Source organism: Heloderma suspectum, chromosome 6, assembly GCF_057233095.1.
Source record: "Heloderma suspectum isolate Gila_16-S chromosome 6, 16-S_ref, whole genome shotgun sequence".
Taxonomy (NCBI): Eukaryota; Metazoa; Chordata; class Lepidosauria; order Squamata; family Helodermatidae; genus Heloderma; species Heloderma suspectum.
In genome coordinates, this window is record NC_139463.1 from 10,055,879 (window position 1) to 10,075,837 (window position 19,959).

The following is a 19,959-nucleotide window of genomic DNA, read 5'->3' on the forward strand; positions in this document are numbered from 1 at the left end:
CACTAATGGAATGACACTGTTGGATACTGCCGTTTATGTCCCCAAACAGAAGAGAAACTATTCTCAGCTGCCTGAAAAAGTATTTATTATGCCCAACGTGTTGCGGAAAGGACTTTGCCTCCTCAGGGGCTGCTTATCTTTCTCCAGATATGTCACAAAAAATCTTTCCAATGCTTCTTCTGTCTTAAAATGCATAGTGGCTCCTAAAGAAGGAAATTCCTTTCCAAATGCACTGGGCATAATAGAAGTTTTTTGAGGCACCTGAGAATATTTTCTCTTCGGTTTTGTGCCTTCCCTTCTTGTTGCTTCCTTGGGGCTTTAGATGGCCTGTGGGCTCGGACTGGCTCTTGCATTCAGCTGACAGAAGGAATATGCAAATGAATAACTTACAAGCCCTTATGTTTATAAGGTTTCCCTCCTCTTCCACCTTCTCCTCCTCTGGACAGGGCAGAACGCCTGCGTTGCCAGGCCGTGCAGCCTGCTGTGTCTGCCGAGGTCTAACAACAGCCGAAGCTGCAAGTGTCCCGAGGGTGTCTCCAGTCATGTGCTCCCATCAGGGGAGGTGAGATGCGACTGCCCATCTGGGTATCTCTTGAAGAACAGCACCTGTGTCAAGGAAGGTGAGGCACGCATGCTTGCACTCTACTGTGGTTTGGGGTGGAGGGGAGTGGTCTTGTATACTCTAGAGCTCAGCACTGGAGGGTTAATAATAATTTTCTCTGAAGTTTCTGTGAGGGCAGCTAAGGCTCTGTAACACTTTGCTGTCAGGTCTGAGCCCTCCCTGTGTGCGTGTAGCCAGATGAAGAAGTCAGTCTCAAAGCAAATAGGCTTTACTATGCTAAGTAATCAGTCCATCAGCAATTCAGGTTACAGACTTGGTCGTCTTCTGACAATCCAATGTGAAGATCCCTGATTACAGTGACACACCTCTAATAGCTTATCTAAAGACCCCTTTAGGGATGCACTGTGGTAGGAGAGATGGTTGTTGCAAGTCTGATACTAATCTGCAACACAGACCCTGAAAGGCTTTCTCAGGCCTGCCCTCAGGGAAGGTCTTCCCCTAGAGAACTCCTGCGATGGGCTAATATGGTAGAATGCCTTACTTCTTTGCGCTGCTCCTCCCTCTTTACTTTTTGTCTGACCCATGCATCTGCCATGCTCACCTCCTCCCCCTCCTTCCCACAGAAGGAGAAGTTCTGGTTGGGCTTTGACCCAGCTGATTAGACAGCCCTTGGGGAGAGTCTCCCCTGTCTCTGTCTCCTTGAGCTCCTTGAAGCTTGGGTTCCTCCCCCTCCCTGTCTGACTCTGAATTCACTTCCACGGTCTCTGCAGGGAGCCTGGGCCCAATCCTGACACTTACCAAAGTACAGTTCCCAGGATTTTGGGGGGCTGGGGGCATTTGTGTGTGTTGTGGAGAGCCATGACCGTTAAACTGATGCAAAAACTGATGTATTTGTAGTGTAGATATATATGGCTTTGTCTGACAGTGAATGGTGTACAAAGGCATACACCATTAGAATTGGACTAAACCTGACCCATGCCCCATTGGTCACCCTGTGGTGAAGGGGCGGATTTTGCCTCTTCTTAGGTGTGTTGCGGTTAGAGTGTTGAACTAGGTTTGGGGAGACTTGGGTTCTAAACCCTCCTCAGCCATGAAGCTCACTGGGTGACTTTGGGACAGTCGCTGACTCTCAACCTACAGGGTTGTTAGGACAATAAAATGGAGAGGAGGAGGATCATGGATGGCTCCTTGGAGGAAAGGCAGGATATAAATGTAAAAACTAACTAAGGGTGCAATCCTATGCATGTTTAGACAGAAAAAAGTCCTACAACTCCCAGCATTCCCCAGCCAGATGGCTGGGGAATGCTGGGAGTTGTAGGACTTTTTTCTGTCTAAACATGCATAGGATTGTGCCCTAAATGTTGTTCTGTCACATTCAGACTTCAGTAGAGCCTTATGCAGGCATTCAAAATGTTTATTCATGGAAAGGAATGGGGATGTGTGCTTCCCCCCCCCCCCCAGACTTTCCTGTGTTTACTGGGAAGGTAAACACAGTTATAGAGGTAAGCGTGGTTATGGAGCTCGGCCCAATCATGCTTTGAATGCCTGCTTAGGGCTGAGGAGTCATTGAGAACTAAGCCAACACTTGTCTGCATGACTCCACCCCTTCATTTGCATATTAATCTTGAGGAAGAGTCCCTCCCAAAGGAGGTCTGTTTGGCTCCATATCTCCCCTACCCATATTCCACCCAGTTTCTCCTCCCCACTCCCACAAGCAGGACTGAGAGCTTCTTTGGAAGAGTGAGGGGCGATTGAGGTCACAGGCATCGTTCAGGGCAAACAGTGCAGTTCTCCCAGCTCCATGGCCCCAGTCCAATTCCCCATTCCAATTCCCCATTAGAGCATTTTGAGAGCACGACAAAAAAATAAAGAGACACTAGCAAATTATTGGTCACTAGGACTGTTGGAGAAATCTGTTTGGGGGGTGCAGTTCCATGGTTTTTCTTCAGTTCAGTTCCCCGGACGTTGTTCCGGTTCCTTCCACAGTGTCCGACCCGGTCTGCAGCAAGTTGGTCCAGTTCACGGCACATTTTTTCCTGCAGGTTCCGCAATTTGTGCAAAATACGGCTCGACACCACCGTCCCCCCGCACAAAAAGGCTCCTGGAGTTCAGGGAAAAGCCCAAAACTTGTCTCGCAAGCACAAATCGAGTTGTACACGCCACAGAACTCTATCGAGCCAAAAAAGGATTGGATTTCCCAGCAATGGACATCCCTACCTGCAACAAAATGTTGTAGTGTGGAGTGTCCTGTTCAGTGTTTCAGCAGCCAGCCATGTCTTCTACTACAATATTCCGTTCCATTTACTCTCCATCACAGTTTTCCATTCCCCCCTCCTCCCACCAATCAGCAGCCGATAGGCATTCTGAAGACACTGAACATGCTCAGTCCTTTTGTGTCTCTATCCACCCCCCACCCCCCCACACACACTTTAGGGCTTTTTTCCCCTAAAGATTTTTAGCATTTCTGCCAACGTTGCCTGCTGATACCTCCCTCTTGTGCACGGGTGGTGCCGTTTTGGCTGTATTATCAGCGGCACTTGCTTCTGAACTTCAGCAATAGAAGGAAATTCTGTTGTGTGGAGTGTGTGTGTTGACAGAGCTCATGTGTACAGTAGAGATCCACCTGGGGCGGTGCAGGGAGGTTGCAAGCCATATACCCTGGGAACCACTGAAGCAGTCCCCCGCCCCTACCCCAATCCCCAAATCCTGGAGTCGTATTTCTTGGTTGCCTTAATGAGATGCCAAGAGCCAGGAACTGGCTTGTTTCCCTTTTTTTACAAGATAGGTTCTGCATTGTTAATTGGACCCCAGTTGTACTTTTCTTTTAATGTTCGTTTGCCTGTGCTGGTTCCCTCACCTGCCCCCTCTCTGCTGCTGTGTGTACCAGAAAACACCTGTCTCTCCAACCAGTACAGATGCTCGAACGGGAATTGCATCAACAGCATTTGGCAGTGTGACAACGACAACGACTGTGGGGACATGAGTGATGAGAAGAACTGCCGTAAGTGCTCATGTTGAGCTGCTCACATTCCAGTAGCCTACATGGCACTTTGTACAGGAGCGCAAGCAAAACAGGGCCCTGTCTGGAGGAGTGTACCGTCCTGAATTTCAGCAAAAGGCAGGGGAGGGAACTGAGGAAGGGGAGACTGGGCCAGGTCTGTTTCAGCTTTGTTTCAGTTGTGGGGGAAGATCTAAAGCAGCCTTCCCGAACCTGGTGGCCTCCAGATTACAGTGGCTGGGGGATTCTGGGAGTTGTAGTCCAACACTTCTGGTCTGCTCTATGGGTTTATTTGAATAAAGCTGCTGCCATCTGAGGATGACTTTGTTATGCCCTGGGAACCTCTCGCTTTCCTCCCCTTCCAATAGCAACAACTGTGTGTGATGCTGACACCCAGTTCCGCTGCCACGAGTCGGGGACCTGTGTCCCGCTGTCCTACAAGTGTGACCTCGAGGATGACTGTGGGGACAACAGTGATGAGAGCCACTGCGGTAAGTGCGGCCACACCAGGTATCTTAGGGTCTCTTGACACATGTCGAATTTTCTGCACATGTATTGTGAAAGCTACGTGTTCACCGTTGCACGAGCACACAGCAAGGGCAGGGCGGTTTGGCACTTGTGCACCAAAGTGGAAGCACAGGAAGTGAGCCAGGAGGAAGCATGGGAAGTGAGCCGGGGGAGGCATGGGAAGTGAGCCGGGGGAAGCATGGGAAGTGAGCCGGGGGAAGCACGGGAAGTGAGCCGGGGGAAGCACGGGAAGTGAGCCGGGGGAAGCACGGGAAGTGAGCCGGGGGAAGCGTGGGAAGTGAGCCGGGGGAAGCGTGGGAAGTGAGCCGGGGGAAGCGTGGGAAGTGAGCCGGGGGAAGCGTGGGAAGTGAGCCGGGGGAAGCGTGGGAAGTGAGCCAGGGGGAAGCACGGGAAGTGAGCCAGGGGAAGCGTGGGAAGTGAGCCAGGGGGAAGCACGGGAAGTGAGCCAGGGGAAGCATGGGAAGTGAGCCAGGGGGAAGCACGGGAAGTGAGCCAGGGGAAGCACGGGAAGTGAGCCGGGGGAAGCACGGGAATTGAGCCGGGGGAAGCATGGGAAGTGAGCCGGGGGAAGCACGGGAAGTGAGCCGGGGGAAGCACGGGAAGTGAGCCAGGGGGAAGCACGGGAAGTGAGCCGGGGGAAGCACGGGAAGTGAGCCGGGGGAAGCACGGGAAGTGAGCCGAGGGAAGCACGGGAAGTGAGCCGGGGGAAGCATGGGAAGTGAGCCGGGGGAAGCATGGGAAGTGAGCCGGGGGAAGCGTGGGAAGTGAGCCAGGGCGAAGCACGGAAAGTGAGCCGGAGGAAACATGGGAAGTGAGCCAAACAGGTACCATGGAAAAGCAGGGACAGTTGTAGGCTTGAAGCATCTCTCCTGCCATGGTGGACTGTATGGGCCATGCATGCTAGATCATGGAGCTGCCACCACTTCCAGTGTAACTTGCAGGTTTACTTGGAGACCTTCTGTCCAGTAGGAGCCAGAGAGCGAAGAGAAGCAGGGCTAAGGCCTTTCACACTACCTGAGCTGCCTGTTGGCTCAGTGGGTTGGGGGTAGGCAATGTAGTGCCCACAGGCAAAATGTGCCTCCAGACACTTTCCTTGGTGCCTGCCGAGACACCCTGCTCTTCCCAATCTTCATTTTACAAATATTTGAATATGTTCTTACTGGCAGCTGGGATGGCTTCAAAGCAAAGCTGTAGCCTCTAGCTGCTGCCGTCTTAGTTTCCCTTGAATGCCTCTGGGCAGGTTACTTGCCCTTTGTCACTAGCCATGCCCACCCATGGCAGCCATTTTGTGGTGGCGCCCAGGACAGTTTCTCAAATTTCCAAATGTGCCCACAGGCCCCAGAGGTTTCCAATCACTGCTGTAGGGGTTTGAGGTGAAAGGTGGCAAGGAGGGATCGATCCCATCTGTGCAAGCCACAATGTGCTTAAGAATCTCTAAGGACCTCCAGTGTGCAACGATGAAACAATCAGCTTGTGCCAGAGTTTGAAGGCCTCAAGGGAGGCCTGTCAAAGCCTCTGGCAACCCAGAGGAAGGTTCTCAGCTAAACAGAACCTGCGTCGGAATTCAGGAAGACATAGCTAAAGTTGGTGGGGGGATGTTCTAGTGCTCTGTGAGGTTCTGAATTGGTCTGTAGAAAATATCAATGAGTGGGATTTTTCCCAAGTTGTGCTTTTGTGGGGTGTGGGTGGGGGTGTTAGTGGGAGCATTGCTTTAAACTAATCTGTGGGTTTAGGGGTGGTGGAAGATAAAATGATGGGTGGAATACCCTCCCTTCAGTGCCTTCAAGAGCAGTTCTTCCAGGGGCGCTGGGTGCTACAATGGAGAGGAGACTGGGCCCTATCATTTGAGCAGACTTCTGCTTACACAATGTTGAACTCTGCCTAATATATTCATGCCAACAGATGAGATGTTGTGATATGTTACCTAAGTGCAATGACGTCTTTTATGCAGCCAGTAGGTCTTTCCAGAAGCCCTATTGCTATGGGGTGGGGTGGGGTGGGAGACAGCAGAGAGAAGACATCGACCTGTTGAAGGTCAGATGGAGTTTGCTTCTGAATTTTCTCACTCGCTCCCTTCCCTGGGCCTATCTGCCTTGTGTTTGCAGACGCACACCAGTGCCGAAATGACGAGTTCAGCTGCAAGTCGGGGATGTGCATTCGTCTCTCGTGGAAGTGTGATGGTGATAATGATTGCCGAGACTGGTCAGATGAAGCAAACTGCACCGGTAAGCTCTTCTTTTTAATTTATGAGATCAATAAGCCCTTGGTGGGAATTGCTGATTGCTAGATGTCATCTGTTGTGAACATTTGCAGCTTCTTTGGCATTGATTTGACCACCTTTTTTTTAAGGCCAATGGGAATGATTGTGTAGAAGGGGGATGTCGTCCCCCCCCCCCCCCGCCACATATGAGGTGGAGATCAAAGCTGGGAAAATAATGTTCTTACATCTTAAGGCTAGAATCCAACATTTAGGTCCTGACAAATCTGGCCCGAATAAATTTCAACCTACCTACCTACCTTGCTTGCTTGCTTTCTTGCTTCTTTCTTCCACAGTCTCCCCATATGTGTATAAGCTAGCTTCCTTCCTTCCTTCCTTCCTCCCTTCCTTCCTTCCCCCTCCCCTCCCCTCCCCTCCCCTCCCCTCCCCTCCCCTCCCCTTCCTTCCTTCCTTCCTTCCTTCCTTCCTTCCTTCCTTCCTTCCTTCCTTCTCTCTGCCAGTCTCCCTCTTGGTGCATGAGTAGATTTTCTTTCTTTCTTTCTTTCTTTCTTTCTTTCTTTCTTTCTTTCTTTCTTTCTTTCTTTCTTTCTCCCCTCTATTTGTGGGCAGAGAAATGGGGAGGGGGCATTTCTCAGAATTTCTCCAGGGGGAGGAGATTTCTTGTGGGGTGGGGCTCACCATCAGCATGGAAATAGCACAACTCTTTCCCCACGTTTTTATTTTCTTTCGAATGACCCCGCAAGTGGTGGCGGCAGCGACACCCTTGGTCGCCAGGTCCCCATCCTCCACGTTACCCTGGACCCAGCGTCATTCGAGGCCATTGTGGGTGGGGGCAGGAATGGCAAATGTGGGAAAAAATACTGGAGGATATTCAGAGAAAATTCCGCAGTGGCCTTTTTCAGGGTCGGGAGAAGGAAAAAGGGAAACCTTGGAAATGTTCTCAGAAAAATGTCTTCTGTGAAAATATGGCTCAGTTCTGTTTATACACGGAGATGCTAAGGATTGCACCTGAGACTTTTTTGGGGTGACGAGCAGGTGCTCTGCCCGATGAAATAGTTCAGTTACATTTGGGGTGGGCATTCGGGGTGGGCATGCTTTGCTGTACTTGTGTTCAAATCCCTGACCATGGGGCGGTTGGTATTCTGGTGGTGCGTATACGCTGCAGTTGCTTATCTCTCCTGTGAGTTTCCAAGAGCAAATAATTATAGGACAGGAGCCTTCTCCAGAAAGGCTGTTGGGTTTTTTGTTTTTTTAAAAATATTATTTTGTTAAGCCCCGGCTTGAAATTGTATCTGAGGAGAACAGTTATTTTAGAAATAGTTCATCGGCAGCTCTGCAGGCTGAATGTATGCCTCTTACTGAGAATAGTTACAGTTCACAGTGAGTACTTAATAGAATATTACGGCCGGAAGAGTGTAGTAGTTTAGACTATCAGGAAGCACAGTTGTTGGCAGTAAGTAGCATGCAATTCGATTACGTTGAACGTGGCTCTCCTTCCTGATAAAGAGGGATCAGGGATCTGTTTAAAGAAAGGGGACGTGAAGGGGCACCAAAATAAAGCAGATGTGACCTGGCTTGAAAGCCAGGGCAGGCTCCCTTTGTACCTGCAGCAGATAAATTTCAGCAATGTCTCTTTCTGTCTCCCCGCAGACAATAGGACGTCCTTAAAGGGTCCTCTCCACAAACCTTAGGGCAGTATCCAGTCCTGCCTGTCCATGCGCGATGCCCACTGCCATTTCTGTTCTGGGCCTGGCAATCCTCACCAGTTCCGTTGTGCAAGCAGCCCCCCACCGCTTGCGCAATGGCGAATCCCGGGCGCAATCCCTGAAACGAGCAGAAACACTCATTTCTGTAAGGGGGCAGGTCACCAGAGCTCCCTTATGTGAGTTCCAACAAGCTGCCCCCTTTCGGAATAAAGCGTTTCCACTCATTTTGGGTTGCCCCCCAGAAGTACTAATTTGCCATTGTAGAAGCGATGGGGGCTGCTTGCTTAATGAAATTGGCTGGATGCAAAAGAACTGGAGGGAGCGTAAACACCCCGTTGGATACTGCCCTTCGTCTCTGTAACCCAGGCCTGCATAATGTCTCTTACAAGGAAAGATGCAAACACACAGGGCCTTTTAGTCTGATGTCTCGGGCAGGGGCAAGACAGAGGTATATTAAATTATGAGCAACTGAGAGAGTGAGAGGATAGAAATACAAATGTAAGCTGCCCCACCCCCACAGTAATACTAGAACTCACCCCCCCCCCACACACACACACTCAATTGATTGGTGGTAGATTTAGGGCAGGGAAGAAAAAAAAGCGTTTCTTTGCATGACACATAATTCACCAATGGAACTCCCTGCCACAAGATGAGACGACGAGTGGGTTTTAAAGAAGGGTTAGACATCATGATGAATACTTGGGTCTATCAAAGGGGGTTAGGCAAGATAGCTAAATGGAACCTCCAGGCTCAGAGGCAGTCTATCTCTGACTATCAGAGGCTGAGAACAAAGAGCGGGGGGGGGGGCTGCATCATCCTGCCCGGCTTGTGAGCATCCCAGAGGTGTTTCCCCAGGCCTGGTTAGTACTTGGATGGGAGACCACCTGGGAGTAGCAGGTCCTGTAGGCTTGCAGGGGCCGCAGCTCAGTGGGTAGAGCACCTGGTTTGCATGAACAAGGTCCCAGGTTTGATTTCCAGGTAGGGCTAGGAAAGAACCCTGCCTGAAACCCTGGAGGGCTGATCCCAGTCAGTCTTGACAATATCAGGCTAGGTGGACCAAGGTTCTGACTTGGTATAAGGCAGCTTCCTATGTTCCTATTGCTCATGGCCACTTCTCGGCTGTCTCTTTGCTGTGCTTGCTTTTAGCAGTTTCCCACACGTGTGAAGCCTCCAGTTTCCAGTGTCACAATGGGCACTGCATCCCCCAGAGGTGGGCGTGCGATGGCGACGCCGACTGCCAGGATGGATCTGATGAAGACCCCACCAGCTGTGGTATGGGAGAGGCTCTCAGCCGGTGGGAAAAGATGGTTACCCTTTGCCTAAGCCAAAGCGGGGAAGTTCTTTTGGCCCGGGGGCTAGATTCAGTTTCAGAGAATCTCTCAGAGAAGCCGCGTTCCCGTAGTGGGCGGAGCTGAAGGCAAAAGGACAGGGCCAAAATTGAAAATGACAACAACTGTGTATTGTAGCTGAATGGTCTCAATGCCAGCAACTAAGTGTTAGGAGAGGTATTTCAACCTTGTAGACCCGGGGGGAAACTGCACAGAAGCCAGTTAACCACAGAAATGGGGCATGGCTCAGGCCCTGAGCGAACAGTCTGTCGGTGTGGTGATCCCCATCCTCAAAGAGACCAGGAAAGTTCTGGGTGTTTTACTCGGGACTAAGTCTCCAACAGGGTGGTTTCTCTGATACAGCCCAGCCTAAGGAAGAAACAAGCTATGTATGGGTTGGCCTTCTCAAGCATGATTCTTAGCTAGGTGAATATTCGCTTCTCCCTTCGTGGAGGAGAGCATCCAGAGTTGGTTTCTGGATTTTCTGTGGCCTCTCCAAATCTTTTAGGTGCCTTCCCTTCCAGCGGGAGGAGGACCACACCAGTTTTGCTGCTGCTTGCTCTGCAGATACGGGCCGTTTTTGGAACTCCTGCTCCATTTAACTTCTGCCTCTTAAAAAAATCCTTTAGAACACTTCAGTTTCCTTCCGCCACCCATGTTGTCCCTTATCCCTGAACTAGGGAATAGAAGGACAGGAGTCCCAGATGAATACTCCAGCCCTTTTCCCTTATTTTAGGAGTCAAGGGCTTCCCATTTTCTAAGCACATCTGTCTCTGGAACGGCTGGGGGAGGCTGTTCTAGAAGATATTTCTTGCTGGTGGTGAGGGGTATCTTTTTGCTCTTGTTTCTGGCTCGTTCTTTAAACCGGCCACATTGTTCCCCCCCCACCCTGCCTCGGCGGACTGTTCCTGCAGGTGCGCCAAAAGGTGCTGTGCAGTCAAAAGATTTGCGTTGTGCTTTTTCTCTCTTTTAAAATTGGATCGAACTGCAGAGGCGAAGTGCAATGGCTTCCCGTGCCCAAATGGGACCTGCATCCCTTCCAGCAAGCGGTGTAACGGGGCACGTGACTGCGCTGATGGCTCTGATGAACAGCATTGTGGTGAGGGCACCTCTGGGGTGGTGGTGGTGGCAGCGGTGGCGGTGGCGGCAGGGGTGGGTCGTCACTGGTTAATCCCCATCTCCAGGCAGATACAATTGTGCCACCTCTTTCCACCCCAGTTAGCATTGCCAGATTGATGCTACAGCCAGGGATGGGCAAACTCACCAAAGTTCACCCCTTGCGCTGCTTGGCAGATGGTCGCAGGTGCCCCATTCCCTCGCCAAGCCGCCATTTTGCATAAAATGGTGGCTCAGCCTTTTCCGTAAATAACCATTTACGCAAATGGCGTCAGTAAAGGGGCCATTTATGCAACAGAACAGGTGTAAATAGCTTTATGGCTGCCATTTGCATAAGTGGTTATTTATGAAAAAGGCCGAGCCTCCATTTTTATGCCGAATGGTGGCTCAGCGAGGGAGTGGGAGGCCACGTGCTTGTCTGACTCGGTGCCCACTGAGTCAGGCCAGCGAGGGGATCTGTGGATTGGCCTCCGGGGGCCTGGGGCTGGTGAGAAATCACCGAGCTTCGAACCCGACCAGAAGCCCGTGCCATCCCTAACTATAGCTTTGAAACTTCCCAATGAAATGGGAGACTCAGTAGCCATGTCCTCGTCTTCATTTTCCCTCATTTGGTCCTTTCATCCTCTACCCACCTTTCCCCCTGCTGTAGCAAGCTGGACTCCAGCTGTGCCATATAGTAGATGGAGAAGGAGATGGAGAAGGGGACCAGAGAGAAAACTGGTGGGAGACTCTACTAAGGTAGGGGTGGGCAGAAGGTAGATTTAGATCTCCTGATAGAACTCTGAGCTATCTGCAGTAGACTCTGAGTCCTGTGCTAAGTTATACCACTAAAATAAAGAACACTTGGGGGTAACCAGGAGTGGGATTTTGTGTGGAAGGACTGTTAGCACCGTTCACTTCTGGTGCTGAAAGCAGATTTTTGGGCTCAGGATTCTTTAATTCTATGTGTGCATTGGATGCACCAGGCTCCGGTTGGTGGATCTTGGGGTTCTAGTAAAAAAACAAATTAGATTCTGCAAGGCTGAAGTCTGCCCACCCATGCCCTGCACTGCTGAGTTTCCCACTTCATTGTGGAGTGTAAAGATTGAATGCGGGGCTGAGTTAAAGACAACACAAGAACAGAATGCCGCCGCTTGTGATGTCACAAGCCCCTAGCCCAGTGGTTCTCAACCTTCCTAATGCCGCGACCCTTTAATACAGTTCCTCATATTGTGGTGACCCCCAACCATAAAATTATTTTCGTTGCTACTTCATAACTGTAATTTTGCTACTGTTGTGAATCGTAATGTAAATATCTGATATGCAGGATGTGTTTTCATTGTTACAAATTGAACATAATTAAAGCATAGTGATTAATCAACCCCCCGCTGCCCTTCATCCCCACCTCAGGGATCCCCGTACCCACGCTGGCACCCCGTCTCCTCCTCGCCCCACAGCGCAACCCAGCCCACTCCACAGCATCAGGCCTCGGCTTCACACACCGTCCTCACGACCCGCAGCGACCATCGCGGCCCATCTCCCCTCACCCTCCTGGCTTGTGGGGGCCACCCTCCGCCCACAGCAGCCAGGCCTCGGCTCCCTTCTCTCCCCACATCCCCCAATAATTTGGCATGCAGCTCTGGACACCGCCCTTCCCTCCCGCTGTCCCTTGTATCATGGAGATCTTCTCTCGCCCGCCCATAAGTGGCGACCCTTCAGCCGCTCTGCCTCCCGCCATCTCCGATTTCTCCACACGCCATCCTTGCCTACCCCATGGCGGGCAGCCGGGCCTAGCCGGGCCTTGCAGGTGGCAGACACAGACACACCAGCCCTGCCTGGCTCTCTCCCCACGCTCTTACCGCTTAGGCCGCCGCCGCTTCAGCAGCCCCCCGGCCGGCCACACGTGCTTCCTGGTCCAGCCTCCCCGGGGCGGAGCACGCCGTACCCCACCGGCCAGTCACCCCCGTGAGGGGAGCCGCCACCATCGGCACTGGAGCCTCTGGGACTCCCTTCCCTCTTCGCCTCCCCTTCTCTCGCCTCCCTCACCCGGAGCCTCACAAAGGTGCTAGATTCTATCTAGTGTATCTGCATGTGGGCGGACCCGCCTGGAGACAGATAGAGGAGCGGTGTCTCAGTTCCTAAGACCATCGGAAATATGTGTTTTCCGATGGTCTTAGGCGACCCCTGTGAAAGGGTCGTTCGACCCCCAAAGGGGTCGCAACCCACAGGTTGAGAACCGCTGCCCTAGCCAATCAGAGCTGTGCACAGCCAGCTTCTGTCGCAACCACACAGCTCCTTGAGCTTGGGCTTGGGGAGAAAATTGTACATATGAACAAAACATGTTGAGTGTGCTTCCAGAGTGGCACTCCATCCCCAATGTTTGGTGTCCCCCCCCCTGTGCTAATTACAGAAAAACCCCTCAAACAGTAATTACACAAAAAGCCTGAAGTGCAAATGCAGAGTATCATTATCTCTTTTGTATTTGCACAAATGGGGCTGGATTTTATCGATCTGTCTTGTGCTGCTGCTTTCTGTATTTTTAATATATATATTTTAATATTGAGTTTTATTTGTAATATATGTGCCGCCCTGGGAGTTTCATCCGGGAAGGTGAAATATACATACACTAAATGAAATACTGCATGAATAATTTTTTAAATAGTGATAATCCAAAGAAATCCAGAGGAGAACACTGAGATACAATATGTGCCGGGGGGAGGGAGGAACCAACCCCCCCCCCATTTCTCCACTTATCTTCCCCTGTTTTTTCTTTCTCCTCCTTTTCTCGACGGCCCGCAGAACCCCTCTGTACGCGTTACATGGATTTCGTGTGCAAGAACCGGCAACAGTGTTTGTTGCGCTCCATGGTGTGCGATGGCACCGTGCACTGTCGAGATGGCTCGGATGAAGATCCTGCCTACGCCGGGTGCTGTAAGCATAGCGGCCGAGAACGGCGTCATTAAAATGTGATTTCCTTGAGCAGGGTAGGGCTGGGGCAGTGCAGTAGCTCAAGATTCGTGGGCCCCTCCGTTCTTCATGGACTCCGTGCTTTGGAAATGAGGGAATCGAGTCCCTGCTCATTAAGCAGCAGCGGAGACCTGGCCGAGCTTTGTATTGCCAGGCTGTGGTGGTTCTGGGCAGTAGAGGCCGGTGGCGTAAGTGTCAGTGGGGCAGTGAATCCGCTCTGGGTTTCAGTCGGGACTGGTCAGAACTCTAAAGGAGCTGTCCAAGGTGCAGATAGCTCCTTTAGAGTTCTGACTGGTCCTGACTGAAACCCAGAGTGGATTCACTGCCCCACTGACACTTAAGCCACCAGCCTCCAGTGGTTCAAGGGCGGCCTTCCCCAGCTTAGTGGATAATAGCTGGCTGGGGGATTATGGGAGTTGCAGTCTCACACATCTGGAGGGCGCCAGGTTGGGAAAACTGTTCTATTGCGTAGTGATTAGAGCAGGGGGGTAAAGAAGAAGAAGAAAAAAGAAATGGAAAGTATCAAGTAATCAGGGGTGGAGGAGGAGGAATTTCCAGATGCAGAGAAAGTTATTTATTGAGCTGAACATGTTTTGAATATCTTCTTCAGAAGCATTCTCAGGCATAACCTGCTTGAGTCTTGGAACATGGTTGCAGCCTTGTGCTAATTACAACCCACCCCCCTAAGTGCTAATTACACAAAAAAGGTTCCAGAATATCACAGTGCATGATTCAAAATGCATTTGGCCCAATACATATACTTCTGTGTACATGGAAGTTTTCTCCACGTTTCCCCCCCCTTCTGTAGTGGTTATAGACGCCTTCCCCAAACTGATGCCCCCCCCCCAGCACTAGCCCTACTGGCTAGGGGTAATAGGAGTTGTAGTCTAACAGATCTGGAAGGCGCCAGGTTGGGAAAGGCCAGGTTACAATGTCAGACTAGGATGGGGAGGCCTGGGTTAAAATCTCCATGCAGCCACACTGCTCACTGAGTAACCTGGGTCCAGTCTTGGTCTCTCAGCCCAACCTACCTCACAGGGGTTTTGTGAGGATAAAAGTGGGGGTGGGAGGTATGCCACCCTAGCTCTTTGGAGGAAGGGGATGATAAAAATGTAGATGATGATGATGATAATTGTAATGGTAATAATTAATAACTAATGGTAACAATGATAATAAAAATACAGTATTTTGGACAAGCATTACACTCCCCAAATCCTTCTTTTAATCATACTGCAGAGACAAACTTTTCATCTCCCATCCTCCCTGTTGACACACCAGGCAAAAGAAGCCCCTGGGAAACATAGTTTTCCCAAGAGCGACTGCAATGTCAGTAGTCACTGGGGAAAACTACTTTTCCCACAGGCCGCTTGCAGCTGGTGTTTTGCCCAAGATCAGCTCAAAAGTAAACCAAGCTGTTTTCTAATTTGTTTGGGGTGGGTGGGTGGGTGGGGGAAGAGCTTGGCGTATTCCTGCGACTATCCATTTCAAGCCAGGGAAGGGAGCTCACCCTTCTTTTGGGCTGTGTCTTGCAGTCTCAGTTTACACACACACACACACACGCACACACCGAGAGTCATTCTTTTCTAGGTTCTATTTTTACCTAAATAGGGATACCTAGTAGTCAGGCTGTGTATATATTGCATATTTAAATCAGTCACTCAAAAACCTGTGCCAAGGCATCCCTGATTCTGCTCCAGGAAAAGCTGAGTTCTGCAATACGTTGTGCAAATTATGTTCCTTTGCACATCTCTGCTTATTTTGCATAATTTATTCTACTTTTGCTAGTCATGGGGCAGGGAAGAGCGTTCAGAGCATTCATGATCACTAGAAGTCCTAACTGTTGCCCACATGCTTTTCAAGCCTATCTTCAGTCTTAAGGGCTAGAAACTTAACGTTTTGAAAGGTTTAAAAAAGGTAAAAACAGACTGAGTGTTGATGTAGCATGGTGGTTGAAAGAGCATACAAAATAGCATAGCCTACCTCTCTGTCTGTCTGTCTGTCTGTCTCAGTCCCCCTCAGTGCAATATGAGGAGAATAATACTCACCATCCTTACAGAATTTGATTTGATTTGATTTATTTCATTCTCATACCTCCCAATAGCTGAAGCTCTCTGGGCGGTTCACAAAAATTATTGTTGTTGTAAGGAATAGAAGAAGATAATGTACTTTGAACCCTCTAAAGCGCTATATAGACTAGATTACCCGGATGCTGAATTCTGTCCCCCACAGTCAGTTCAGTATTTGCAGGATGGGACTGCAGAAACATGTAATACATCCAGGACCAGTTATAGCCTAAGATCATGGCTGAGGCTGAAGGGTGAGGCACAACACAGGTGCAAGCAGGAAGAAGCAGATGGGAATCTGCCTCCCTGGGGCCGTATAGGCCCTTAGTTACTTTGCCCACATGTACATTGGTGGGGAGGCATCGAGAGTCATTGCTTTAGAACTGTGGCTCTTTAAAGTGTGAGGCTGGCCTCTGTGGGTAGGACGGGGGGCGGTACAGTCAACTGCTGGGGAGGCTCAAGCTTGGATTATGCGACTTTTCATTTTTTAAAATCGCTCTCTTCCTTGCAGCCCAAGACCCTGAGTTCCACCGCACCTGTGACCAGTTTAGTTTTCGCTGTCAGAACGCCGTCTGCGTTAGCCTGGTGTGGAAATGTGACGGCATGGACGACTGCGGGGACTACTCCGATGAGGCAAACTGTGGTGAGCAGGGGCTGCTTTTATTTATTATTTTATGTATCGTTATGTTTTATATCCCGCCTTTTTTCCTCTTGCGAGGAACTCAAGGTGGCTTACAAGGTGGTCCTCTTCCTCGCCATTTTATCCCCTCGCCAACCCTGTGAGGTAGCTTAGGCTGAGAGTCAAGTGACTGGCCCAAAGTCATCCAGCGAGCTTCATGGCTGAGTGGGGACTAGAACCTGGATTTCCCATGTCCCAGGCCAACACTCGAACCCAGGGGTCCCCAGTGTGCACTCGCGGGTTCCATGGAGACCATGGGGACCTCCAAGGGTACCCACGAAGTTCTCCACTCTCTGCTCCCTTAAAAAAAAAGTTTAATAAAATTCTTGGAAGATGTTAGGGCAGTCTTCTTTCTCTGCCTTTCTAGCCTTGCTGTTTCTATCCCCCGCTTCTCTTTGGTTCATGTTTCTCCCCCTCTTAGCCTTTCGTCTTGGTCTTCTTTATCCTGTTACTTTCCTGTTTCCCTGTCCCTCCTGGTGTCTAGCTTTGCTCTTTCTCTCCCACCTCTTTACCATGCTGTTTCTCATCCCTTCTAGCCTTGCTCTTTTGCTCCCCTCTACCACTTTGCCTTGCTATTTCTTCCTTACTACCAGCTTCTAGCCTCACTATCACCCCCCACCACATCTCTTTAGCTCACTTTTGATTAGCCCGGCCCCCACTGTAGCCATTATGTGATTAGCCACATCCTCTGTGGGAACCATTTTGTGGTGGTGCCCACAGCAATTTCTCAAATTCCCTAATGTGCCCATGGGTCCAAAAAGGTTGGGGACTTCTGCTCTAATCACTACACCACACTGGTTGTCTAAAATAGAAAACTGAAGGATCCCTTCCCCTGCCCTATCTCACTATTTCCGTTTTTTAATTTTTGTTTTTGCTATTGTAACTCTGCGGGAATGGGCGAGGAACAGCCCCATCAGATGCCAGATATGGGGGCTGGGCTCACTTGAGGTGGTCTTCCTGGCCAAACAAAGTAAGAACCTTTTCTAAGGGAACAGCTTTAGCTTCTTTTCCCACATTAGTTTGTTGGTTTGCTTGTTTGTTTATTGTATTCCACCCTACAAAAAATTCCCAGTGTGACTTATGTAACATAATCAAAACAACAGTTCAGTTTTAAAAAAATAAAACTTGCAAAAGCTGAACCACTGCTCAGTGGTAGAGGAGCGTAAAACCAGCAGCAGAGATAAAACTCAGACTTAAAATACCTGTGGTTTTTACAAAAGTCTTTGCCTGCCACCAGAATGACAGCAAAGTAGGTGGCAGGTGAGCTTCTTTGGGGCATCATCCCTGAAGTTGTTCAGCCTGTAACTGCTACTCTTCAAATTGCATTTGACAACACCCAAGTATTATGCTTTATAGTGCAATCCTACGTACATGTGTACGCAGAAGTATGCTCTATTGAATTCAGTGGGACTTACGCAGGTAAGTATAGGATTGCAGCTGAACCTAGGGATGTGCAGATCAGCGAAAGCTTGCCTGAGCCTGCCGAAGTTCTCCGAATTCCATCTCAAAGTTTGTTCTGAGCCTGTATCAGATGGCGAGCTTTGTTTTTTATTTTCGCGTGAAAATCCACGTGTATTTCCTTGTGTATATTCCAAATGTATGCATCAGTTGTGCACATTTTTGAAATGTACTCATTTTGAAGTGCGTGCATTTTTGAAATGTGCGCATGCTGTTGAACGCTTTTGTTTCTGATCTGCAAATCTCACTGTAAGCTCAGAAATGTTCGGACGTGAACTGCAGATGGTGTTGAAGCCCGTGTTCTGTCCGGAAGGTGTGAACTTGGTAAAACCCTGATGGAAAAGCAAAGTGAAATGAATTTCTAAAGCATCCCTAGTTGAAGTGTCTAACACACACTAATCTAATGAGATGTTGGTGGGGTTGACCGCTGCTCCAACCAGCATTGCTGTAGTAAAGTCAGGCATGTGGGGGGGGAAACGTATGGTCCTCCAGATGTTGTTGGGATTGCAACTCCCATCATGGCTAGGGCTGATGGGAGTTGTAGTCCACCAACACCTGGAGGCCTTCACATTCACCCACTGGTCTAGTGAAATAAACTTGTGATGTGACATTATGTTCAGAGTTTTGCTGCTTGTAGTGGGCTGGGAAACTCAGGTGACCTTTGGATATATTGGACTACAGTGCCCATGCTGGCTGGAGGTGATGGGACTTGTGGTCCAACACATCCAAAGGGCAGCTAGTTAGGGAAGGTTGGCCTAGTTACTTAGGCCTTTTAGCTTTTTCGTGGTAGCGTTAATCAGGTGGGACCTAACTGGAACGTTTTGTGCTTGTTAGAAAACCCAACTGAAGCACCAAACTGTTCACGGTACTACCAGTTCCAGTGTGACAATGGGCACTGCATCCCGAACAGGTGGAAATGTGATGAAGAAAATGACTGTGGTGATTGGTCCGATGAGAAGGCATGTGGAGGTGAGTGGCTTCCTTTCCAGATCCTCAGAGTGGTTTGGGACGTTGCAGTGGGAGAGAGGCTGCAGAAACCTCCTTGCTGCATCTCCCCACCATTGCTTCTGAAAAGGGAGCAGTATAGACAGGATGGACAGAATGCTTCTGCACCCATTGATGAAAGTGTATTTGTGTGCATTTTTCAAATCTGTGCATTTTTTCTTGCACATTTTTCAAATGTACACATGCTGTTGAACACATTTTGGGGGGTCCACAAATCATATTGCAAGCTCAGAAATATACGGACCTCGACTGCAGATTGTGTCCGAGTCTGTGTTTGGTCCGGAAGGCGCAAACTGAGTGAATACTGATCAAAAGCAAACTGAAATGAATTTCTCATATGTCTCTAAGTCCAGCACATTACATGCACATATGTGCACCCACTTCTGACATACATTACATACAAAATCCAGGAGAGATGCCATGTTAAAGTGAGGAATACTATTGTTGTTGTTACTATTATCCCACCTTTTTCCATCATGGAAGAAAGCAAGTAAATAAGGCTTCGTTATTTCCAGTAACTAAGCCTTAGGAGAGGCATTTCAGCTTTTTAGAATGGGGAAAAATTGCACAACAGGCCAGGAAACCACCAAATGATTAGTGGCTGGGAGAAAAGGACCGGAGTCTTGTGAAGAGATGTGGCCAGCTGGGGCAGCCCAGATTGGGACTCCACCCAGGCTGGATTTGCCCCGCGGGCCTGAGATTCGACACCCCTGCTGTATACCATGACAGCTAAACAGAACCTCTGTGTTTAGAGGCACTATTCCTCTGATGACCAGATGTTGGTGGCAAACGATGGGAAAAGGGCTGCTGGCATTGTGCCTTGCTTTCCCAAGGCATCTGGCTGGGCTGCTATTGGACAAATGTGGTCCCACGCTCTGATCCAGTAACACAATCTTGCTGGTTTAATTGTAGGTTCAGCAATCGTTCCCGTGACCACATTGGCCCCTGCCACATGTTCGCCCAACCACTTCCGATGTAATAGCGGCGCTTGCATCATGAATAGCTGGGTTTGTGATGGATACCGGGACTGTGTAGATGGCTCCGACGAGGACGCTTGCCCCACCTCTCGTAAGCATCCCCTGCTCACTCTTGCCCCTTCCATCATTTTTTTATATAGCTCCATCTAGTCGTCCCTGCCCAGAGAAGTGAGGAAGGGAGCAGAGAAAGGTGAGGGGATTAGAAGGAGTACTGAAGGTGGGTTAATGCAGTGGTTCCAGGGAATCCTGGAGTCGCTGAGATGCTTGACAGGGGTTCTTCACTGAGAAGTTCAGGCAGCTTCCCAAAACACCTTGTCTCCCCCTTGTACCCTGCAGCCATACGAGACTGTTTGGCCATGTACTAGGACTTGCTCT

General features: G+C 49.8%; 1 protein-coding gene across 1 annotated transcript in view; it reads left to right on the top strand.

Annotated features, from left to right (window-relative positions):
* SORL1 (sortilin related receptor 1) overlaps positions 1–19,959 on the top strand; it is a 126,047-nt gene that overhangs the window by 76,742 nt on the left and 29,346 nt on the right. The window contains 10 exon segments of the mRNA XM_084803601.1: positions 447–620; positions 3,450–3,563; positions 3,929–4,051; positions 6,194–6,313; positions 9,159–9,284; positions 10,332–10,439; positions 13,235–13,366; positions 15,977–16,108; positions 18,437–18,571; positions 19,520–19,675. Coding sequence (XP_084659727.1) covers positions 447–620; positions 3,450–3,563; positions 3,929–4,051; positions 6,194–6,313; positions 9,159–9,284; positions 10,332–10,439; positions 13,235–13,366; positions 15,977–16,108; positions 18,437–18,571; positions 19,520–19,675 — 1,320 coding nt within the window.